Source organism: Pundamilia nyererei, unplaced genomic scaffold, assembly GCF_000239375.1.
Source record: "Pundamilia nyererei isolate P.nyererei 1_Seehausen unplaced genomic scaffold, PunNye1.0 scaffold00096, whole genome shotgun sequence".
NCBI classification, from domain to species: domain Eukaryota; kingdom Metazoa; phylum Chordata; class Actinopteri; order Cichliformes; family Cichlidae; genus Pundamilia; species Pundamilia nyererei.
Window position 1 is genome coordinate 1,809,020 of NW_005187497.1, and position 9,935 is coordinate 1,818,954.

A 9,935-nucleotide genomic window follows, 5' to 3' on the forward strand; every position below is an offset into this window, starting at 1 on the left:
TGTGAGAGGGCATGTAATAAATAGTTAGACAGCTAACTAGATAGCCAGATATCTAGATAGACGGACAGATTTGGTCAGTAACAATGAAACAACAAGAAAGATATAATCTCCTTTTTATGACCTTGGGGGCTGCCTATGGCTGCATGTCTGCCTGCTTTAATCTGGAGCACGATGCTGATCTTGTGCATTCTGGTTGACACATAATATATCCATGTGAGAGAGGTGAGAGCGGTGTGTATGATATACAATCCACATTCTCCGTGATTCTGCTTTTAAAAAACTAAAATTAATAAAATAATACATGATTTAAATTTGGCTGACTGTCCCTGGATAGATGTCTCACTGTGCACCTCACATTCCAGCTCTCCCTCTATTTTTGGATTTCTTCCTGGAAGTTGCTCATTTGCGATGCTCAGTGGATCACGTCCACAGTATTAAAACAGCAAAGCTTTAAGTTGGATTTCCTTTTTGAAGTTTGAGACCCACTTTCTGGTCAGTAGGGCAGACCGTGGTTCCATCCATTTTCATCCACTCAAACAATTCAGATTTGCAGGGTTGCTGGAGCCTGTCCCTGCTGACACAGGCCGAGAGGCAGGGTACGTGCTGGACAGGCCACTGGTCGATTGCACATATACACCTGCATGTTTAAATAAGGGCATGCAAATTCCAAAGTTGAGGTCCATGGTCAAATCCAAAATGTACATGTGCAACTGATGAGAAATTGATTTCCAGGAAGCTTTCTAAAAATAGCAGGAGCCGAGTAACTGGGAACAGGCCGGAGATGTGCAAAACATGAAGGCATAATTGGCTAAACTTAAATCAACCCCTTCTGCTACCATAACAGGCTGTACTCCTGTCAGATAAGAACAAGAAACTAAAACTGAGTTTGTGTAAACTCAACAATTTACATGAGCTCAGCAAATCTGGACAGTAGAGAATTGGAAAAGATTGCCTGGTGTGATGAGTCTTAATTTCTGTTGTGATATTCAGATAGTAAGGTCAGAATGTAGTATAAATATCAGCAGTGACTCATCCAGCCTTGGATCAATGATTCAGACTGGTGTCGGTGGTTGTGTAACGGGGTGGGGAATATTTTCTTAGCACACTTTCAACCCTGAAGTACCAACTGAGCACCGTTTATTGTTGTTGACCATGCCCAATGATTTATTTATTTTCTTCATTGCTCAGCATCTCAACTCACAAACCTACTCTAGGATTACAAGCAGCATCAAAGTTATGTCACTATAAATTAAGCTAATAGGTTTTAAATGAAATGGCTTCATATTATACTTGGATGTTACTGCCTCCCCAGAAGGACAGTATACTTACCCTGTGCGTTGTTCCATTTCCTGCTGCAGTAAGGGATAGTGACAGATGGCTGGTGTCCCTGGGTAACGTCTGAGGTTGTCCTGGACCGGCCTACCAAAGGGGCAAAAAAGTATATGATATGAAACAGGAAGGGCCTTACTTAAACTACCTATTATGAATATTAGAAGATTGGCCTCCAATGTTATTATAAATACCCATTCACAGTTTTAAATATGGATAATAAAATGTAATAAAGTTGGGACTGCTCTCTACGCCAAGTAGCAAATGGTATTTTCTAATTTTTATTTATTTATTTATTTATCTTTTGCTATATTTTGAAAAATAAACGTGCTGAAGATAAGATTTCACAACTGAAACTACTTAATGTAAAAATTAAACTGACAGCAAATGCTGTTTCATGCAAAGTGAAATGCTTGACTGGTTAAAGGGAAAAAACAAAGGACATTTCCAGGAAATAAGCCAATAAACAGCTGAGCAAATAATCCTCATAAACATTCTTTTTAATTTACTGCACAAAGTGAACGAACAAAAAGGTGCGTGGACTTTGTTACATTTAGACAGAGTCAGGTTCACAGTGTCATTTGGCTTCTTCTTGTTTTCTCGTGTACATTATTCCAAGCTAACCAGTTAGTCGCTGCGGCTTAATATTAAACGTGCAATTCCTCATTTCACTTTCAGAAAAAACTGCATAGTTCTGGAAAGCGTTTCTGGCACAGTTTCAGTATGAAACACACGTTTACCTGTGGAGACTCTGCATGTACTAAACAGTTTTTCACTTATAGTATTTCTACAAGAAGAGACAAGTAAACATGAACGTAACCAAAATTTTCTGCAGAGCTTGTCATGTTGAAGTTAAAGAAGTTAAAGGCAGAGTTCAACAGCACAAAGAGAGCTGCTTATTTAGTTGATTAAAGTCCAAAAACTAAAATCTGAAACAGAGGCAAGAAGACCCCAAAATGTTCCAAAATCAAGCTAAATCAGGAATCAGAGAATTAATGAGAAGGAAAAAGAAACAGGTGAGTCTGATCGAGGATAATGAGACGGGAAGTAAAACGAAAAGCAAATCACAAGACATAAGTTGTGCTTTCCAAGAAGTACGTTTTATTTTGGTGACAAAATAAAACAGGAAGTAGCTGAACACTTATTTGAGACACTAAGGGCTTTGTACTGTATACCCACGCAACGTGCGTATCATAAATGAATGTAGATGAGTGATGTGTTACCAGCAGGGAAACAACCAATGGTGGGCATGCTGGGGTCATGCCACAGGGAAACACTAGCAAACAAGCGATGGAACTCACAGAATCCTAACCAAGGTACTGAGCAAGAAAATCAAATGTAACAATAAACCTATGAACCTATGTAAAATTATAATTTAAAAAAAAAGAAACAAAAAACCCTCAAAATACCCAGCACAATGCCACTGCTTCTGTATGGGGAAAAGGACTTCTGGAAAGTTTTTGGATCACAAGAAAACACCAGATAATTTTAAGTTCAATGTGAGAACATGCATAGAATCGATCTCTCCTGCTGTGGATGTGTGATCGCCGTGTCTTCAATGCTCTGTCTACGTAAAAAGAAAAAATGATACCAAGCCTTTTTTTAAATGAAAAGGTCCCTTTTAGTGCTGATACAGTCAAACCATTTGAGCATATAAATGAGCATTCTCTTTCATTTGTACACCCTGACCCTCTTCTATGGTCTCTCTTATGAGAAGACACTTTCATTAAACTCTGGAAACTGGATTAAGGGAGGAAGAGTGAACACTGAAGGATTTCCTGTTGAGATGGATATTTTACCTGGTTGGTATATTGACCACGGGCCCGGCGAGGAGGTTTCCAGGACCTTTCTTTGGTAATGCTGTTGACATAGTACCATCTGCCTGTGGTCGCGTCACAGTACTGCTCCCATAGGCCCAAGATCTGAAGAGGCTGCTCACCTGGAGCGGGGCTAGGTGGCTCTGGCTGTGACTGACGCTTCTCTGTCTGCTTTTCAGTATAAAGTGGAGAGTCCTGCCAGGACAGCTGGGAGAGATAAGACTCTGTTGGAACCTTTTATGTATAAATAATAACAAGGGAAAGGAGAAAAAATAAGAGGGAAGGAAGTAGAGAAAGAGAGCCAAAGTGAAAAGTGTATAAGAAGGAAAAATGTGAAATTTAAATGTAAAAGTTGCTCAGAAAGGAATAAATATTGCATTATGAAGGAACTTGAGGAACTCTGCCTCAAACCAAAACACAACCTTCACAGACATATTGTGTACAGTAGTTGAGTTTATCTGGCAGGAGGATCATATACAAGTACCACATCGCACAGAATGCTTTATGTAAGACAGAAACGGCCAAAATCTGCTAATGAAATTAAAGATTAATATGCAAAAATTTAAAATGCAAATTAATAAAAACATGAACTAAATAAATTAATCAAATGGAAAATAAAATAGTAAGAAAAAAATAGAATGTAATGTAAACGGTTCCTATGTAGCACTTTTCTACTCTGAGCACTCAAAGTACTTTATACAACTTGCCTCATTCACCCATTCATACAATCACTGTTTACTCTTGTTTTTCTACACAAGTCTTTACCATTTAACATTAATTCCATACATTAAAGGTAAAATGGTAAATTCTCAGGTTTTACATATCAGGACAAAAAATATTCAAAAATTTTCTAAATACAACCTCAGATGTAATACAAAACCTGACATATTAGAGTGGGATTATTCTTTTAACAAAAGCTAAACTAAAATGCAGAAGTAGTGTGCACACCCTTCCCGTTTTCATAGGAATTAAGAGGATAAGTCGCAGATAGGTGGTGCTAATCAGACACACTTGATTAAGTGGTCATCGGCAAGAAGGTCTGGAGCATTCTGGTGAGTGTTAAAACAATGCTACAATCTTGGTGCACGTCCCAGCAAATTGTCCCCAAAGCTCCACACTCTACAAGCCTCAGTGAGCAATTGCAGCCGATAAAACCACAAGCCTCTGCAACAATGTCCTTCGAACAGACAAAACAAAAATTGGAGATGTCTGGTCATAATGCACATAAGTGCCACATGTAGAAAAAATCAAACACCTCATACCAGCTGTCAGCACAGTAGTGGAGGCGTGGTCATTTGGTCTTGTTTTCAAGTCACAGGACCTTCACACCTTGCAGTCACTGAGATGACATGAAAGCTTCTGAATACCAAAGCATGCTTGAGTCAAACGTGAGGCCATCTGTCCAACAACTAAATGTCCACCCAGACTGGGACAACAGGATGATGACCCCAAGCTCACCAGCAAATTATAATAGAATGTCAGAATGTCAAAGTCAGGAGCGCAACCTGATTAAAATGCTGTGGTGAGACCTTAAGAGAGCTGTGCAAAAACGAATGCCCACAAACCTCAACAAACTGAAGCGATGCCCAAAAAAACCAACGCCGAAAATCCCCCAAAACAAGGGAAAAAACGAAAAAAGCAAAAAAAAAAAAAATAACTCAAACTAACGCCGCCAAAAAGGGGTCCAAAAACAAACGAAGCAAGGGGTTTTTTTCCCCACACACTGCTTCTGTATTTTGGGTTAGTTATAAATCATGACATAGCACAATACGTCATATGTTGTTGATCATCTCAGGCTTCATTTACCTCATTTTAAGACCTGGTAAAAACGTTTTTTTTTCATGATGTCTTCGTATGTAAAACCTTTAAAAGAACTTAAAGAAATGAAAGAGGGTATGCTTTCTTTTTACCATGACTAGTATGAAGTTAACTGACTTTTGGAGGCATCCTTATTTAACTTTTAATGCCTAAAATGTCTGCATTTTACTCCAAATTGTTACTCAAGTATTCTTACTCAACAACTCAACTATGGCGTATGAATAAAAAATAAGTGCACAGACTGGAAACGACTAACAGCAGATTGTTGTGGCTTCAACAAAGGCAGTCAGAAATCCCATACAGAAGAGACAAGAAGAGACTGAAATCCCATATAAAGCAATAAACAGAAAAAAATTAATCCTCTTATTACAGAATAACCTGCCATTGTAATAATCTGCACTCACCCTGGCAGAGAGCACTAAAGAAGCAGTTACAAGAGAAGGAGATCTATAAATCCACTTAAATGAATTTGAAGCACTAAAGATCATTTTTGTATCAAATATAGCTGAAGCATAATTCAGAAACTGATTGACTTACAAGCTGGTTGATCCCTGTTACGTAACACTGCCTTTCAGTTATTAACTGAAGGAGCATGGTGTGTATGATGAGCAACGTGATGGTAGTTTACTCCAGGGGGCAGTAGTGGGCCTTTGTGTCACCCGAAGCTTCCTGTCCCACTGCTTACTTCTGTCTACCTCAGCAGATATAGCAAAACATCTTTCTTAACAAAGTCAAACAGAGCCATGTTTTACTACTGTGATCCTGTGCTGTAGCAGAAGCCTGAACATGCACATTAAATGTATTCAGCAAGTAAATGAATTCTCAAACAAGAAAATCAAGAATAAAGACAACATGAATCCAATCCCATATTCCCAAAACACTTTTTGACATTTTGTTTTGCCTTAAAATGAAAAGTAATTATATCAGACCTAATTGATTTCTCTCTCGTGTCTCCTACTTGCTTGATTTATAAACTGCACAAAAGAAAGAAAGTATACTTTATTGATCCCCGTGGGGAAATTCCTCTCTGCATTTAACCCATTCACTCAGTGAAGAAAGTGGGCAGCCATTGGGCGCCTGGAGAACAGTGTGGAGGGACGGTACCTCGCTCAGGGGTACCTCAAGATCAGTTCGGTGGATTCAGTGGATCATGGGGCAACCACTCTACCTACTGAGCTATCCCTACCCCAAAAGAGCCGTTATCAGTGTTATTAATCATAAATATGTTTTGCAACCATTGTTTTGATCTATTAAAGTGAAACTGTCACACCAGTGACATCACCTGTAGTGTATATTGTTGAGCTGTTTGAACATAAGACACTGTTGTGCATCATTTCTTTCTCTCTTTCTCTTTATTTTACACCAGCTCCTCATCATCATCTCTAGTTATACTCAGTGGACAAATATGAAGAGTTGGTCGCTCGCTATGACGCTATCACAAAATAACATAACCATGAAAGAGAAGTAAGCACTTGTACTAAATATATAAGGACTGACGTGTTGTAAAAATGTGCTTGGTGCAGCAACTAATTTGTGTAACATTTAAATTTTGATGGTTCGTTTCTGCGGCTGGGAAAAGTTTCGGGAAGGAAATTGTTGCAGATGTGAATTTATGAATGCAGTTAAATGTAGGAACGTGGTATAATTTGTGCACCCGCGCTTTGCTTGAACGGTCGAGTTTCTGTGGGTACAAAAGTCTAGACAGTGGATGATGCAGCTGTGCATGACTGTATGTGGTGTTCAGACTATTGCTCCTTTTCCTTTTCGGTGTTGTTGTAGATTTGCTGGTGTGTTTGGAAATCATCTTCCTATTGCATGAGCCAATTTCAGCCATATTTTAGCTGTCAGACAGAGGGCCTCACGTTTGACTCGAGCATATTTTGGTAAACAGATGAGTTCATCTTCAGCTTAGTAACTGCAAGATCCTGTGTCTGCAGAATAAACCCAAATCATCACCTCTCCACCGCCATGCTTGACACCTGCTATAAAGTGTTGGTGCTGATATGCTGCTTTTAGTTTTTACCAAATGTGGTACTGTGCATTATGGCCACCACTCCAAAGTATACTGATGCAGAAACCTTGTAGGGTTATCAGTAGCAAGTTTGCAAAGCAAAGCTGCGCTAACATGTTCCTTTCTGCAGACGCCCATATTTTTCAGTCGTTTTGTAATTATATTGCCATGAAGTTCTGCTTTTTATAGGGGTGTTCACACTTGCTGATCAAGTGTATTTGGTTAGCAGCAGTTGGCTCCTACTTGCCCTGTTATTTCCTATAGAAGGAAAAAGGGCGTACTTAGTTTTTCATGGGACTGCATAGAGTGCTGTGAAAACGCTCTTTTCCACATGATTGCATGTGGTAAGTTGTATTTGACGAACAATCTCATAACAGAGTTTTGATCTTATTTTATCTCATGTGCATTATTTTTTCCAGCGTATAGCATCATACGAAATCTCTTATTGGTGCCTCTGCTGACCTACTGCTTCTCCACGTATGCAGATGACCTCTGCTGAGCCCTGACCATAACACCATGGAACACATATAGGCTAAATGTGACAGTGAGTTTCCGCTTATGAGTCAGCATCACTTCAAAGGCTTGCAGGCACATTCCACAATTCTCTGGAAAGCCTACATACATGTGGAAAGCATTATGGCACCATATCAATGCCAATTGCTTTTGAACACCATGTACAACAATCGATCACAGTAATTATCTTGTGGTTTGTAATGAAGCAATATCTAATGCCTCAAACAAATTACCATAAAAATACTGTTTAAATAGATTTCTCGCCCCTGCAGGACAAAAAGATAAATTAAGCTGAAATTCATCATCACTGTGGCAGCACTTACAAGGAGGCCTGGCAGGAATGTGTGGTTAGAGAGTGTTTTCTGGTTGATAAACAGGGAGTTATGACCTGAATGTGGCTGCAATAATCCTGCTTACTGGTATTAAAGGCTCGAAAGAACATGGTCCTCAGAGAGTGAGAGGAATAGACCCGGAGACAGACTGGCTGGAAGAGAGATTGGAGATAAAAAACAAAAAAGGGAGGACTGTCATTTCCACTGAGATCACATGTACCCACAGTTACAAGTGTCTTGTGGAAGCACGGTTCAGTCGGAGGAAAAGTCTATTTGGACAGACAGTTGGGATACTAAGCTGTGGGAGTTTCCCACTTGCAGAAGAATAACCTTGAGTATTTGTCTCACCAACAAGGCCTTGTGTAATACCTTCTGATGTAACACTGGGAAGCTCTGGCGTCACCACAACTTGATTGCTGCTCTAGGAGGATTATTAAGGTCAAACACTAATATAAATAAAAACCAGCCACTGTTGCCGATCTTAATCATTATGTGGGATTCAAAAAAGACGCATTAGGATTTTTCTATTTTTATCGTCCTGTGGTATTCCTGTAGTTGTTTGCTTCTACTAATATTGAAATCGTATATTTTATCAGATGAATTCAGCTAAATGAAAAAAATTCCAACAGTATAGTACAGACATCAGTAATTACCCCATACACGGGGTCAAAGTTAAAGGTGCCGATGCTGTCCTTTGCTACACTTTATCCAGCTGTCTTTAACTTCGATGGAAAGAATGTAGCAGACGCAGCTATAAATCTTACAATTTGTCTTTTAATCTTTTATATTGTTGTGTTTGATTTATTCCAATTTTACTTGATTAGTCACAGCAAAAGCTGGATCCTATCCCAGGGATAGGCAGGGTACACCCTAGACAGGTTGGCAGCCTGTTGCAGGGTCAAGACAGACAGAAAACCAGTCGCTCGCACATTTACCTATGACCCATTTAGAATCACCAATTAAACGGAGATATGACCTTTGCATGAGATTAAAGACTTTGCCAATGACAGGAGTTTAAAATTACATCACTTCATTCAATCTGAGTTGCATGTCATTTTCCATCATTTACCTTCACTATTTAATCCAGAAGTATGAGGATGATAAGTGACAACTATCCAACAGCTAGCTGTGGGCTATCAGATTTAAAGAACTGCTGCCTTTAAGTTTAATTGTTTGCTGACAGAGTGCTTGATTTATCCGTTTTGTTGCCTCGACCTTCTTTTTGGCAAACTTATACAAACGCCATGTGGACTGCTTTTCAGAAACGTACAGTGCTGTGGAAATTAAATGTCTGTCAAACTTAAATACGTGATTTTTTTTAAACAAGCATTCATCATTTAAAAAAAAACTTGAGTAGAGGTTCAGAAGTCTGAGTAGATAAGTACCAAATGTCACCTATGACCCCGGGCCTCGGACCGGTACCGGTCCGTGAGTCGTTTGGTACCGGGCCACGAGAGTTGAGGCTCAGGTGTGAAATGTATGGTTTTCAGGGTTATTTTGTTATCGTTTTTATCGTTAACTCGGTTTTCCCGGGTCTTTTCACGTGTGTTATGAATAAATCTTCATTTTTTCGGTACTAGTTTTATTTTGTTGTATTTATCCGCGACACCTTAAAGGCCGGTCCGTGAAAATATTGTCGGGCATAAACCGGTCTGTGACGCAAAAAAGGTTGGAGACCGCTGACCTATGATATCATTACAGGGTTGTGATCTTTGCTTTCCTGTGCTTGTCCACTGTGTATCAATCTCACAGGGCCAAAGTGTCTAAAAAACCCCAGTCAAATAAATCTAAACAAAACTACAGCAAAGGCCAAAAACTACTAATATATACTAATACAGTCAAACTTGGTGACAGAAAGATGAGATAAAAAAATCATTTCCTTTCAACACCACAAGAGCAAAAAACTAATGTTTACATCTATATTCAGGGGTGCACTTAAGTGGGCCGCAGGTGCGCATTCGCTGTCAAAATAAAAGATGCGCACCAGGGGCCCGTTCTTCGTACGTTGCTTACTACATCCAAGATCAAATCATCGCGCTAACCGTGAGCTCGCTAATCCGGTTCCCCGAACACACCTGCTGTTGACGATTAGTACAGCTGGACGCAGTAATGTGA

At 39.4% G+C, this 9,935-nt stretch overlaps 1 protein-coding gene across 6 annotated transcripts in view; it reads right to left on the minus strand.

Annotated features, from left to right (window-relative positions):
- arhgap9 (Rho GTPase activating protein 9) overlaps positions 1-9,935 on the minus strand; it is a 46,378-nt gene that overhangs the window by 18,990 nt on the left and 17,453 nt on the right. For 5 of the 6 annotated variants that reach the window (XM_013912655.1, XM_013912651.1, XM_013912652.1 and 2 more), the window contains exons 5-6: positions 3,129-3,380; positions 1,330-1,419 (exon numbers count right to left, since the gene is read on the minus strand). In XM_013912655.1, coding sequence (XP_013768109.1) covers positions 1,330-1,419; positions 3,129-3,380 — 342 coding nt within the window. The remainder of the gene's footprint in view (positions 1-1,329; positions 1,420-3,128; positions 3,381-9,935) is intronic. The other variant, XM_005740038.1, reaches the window with a different exon arrangement.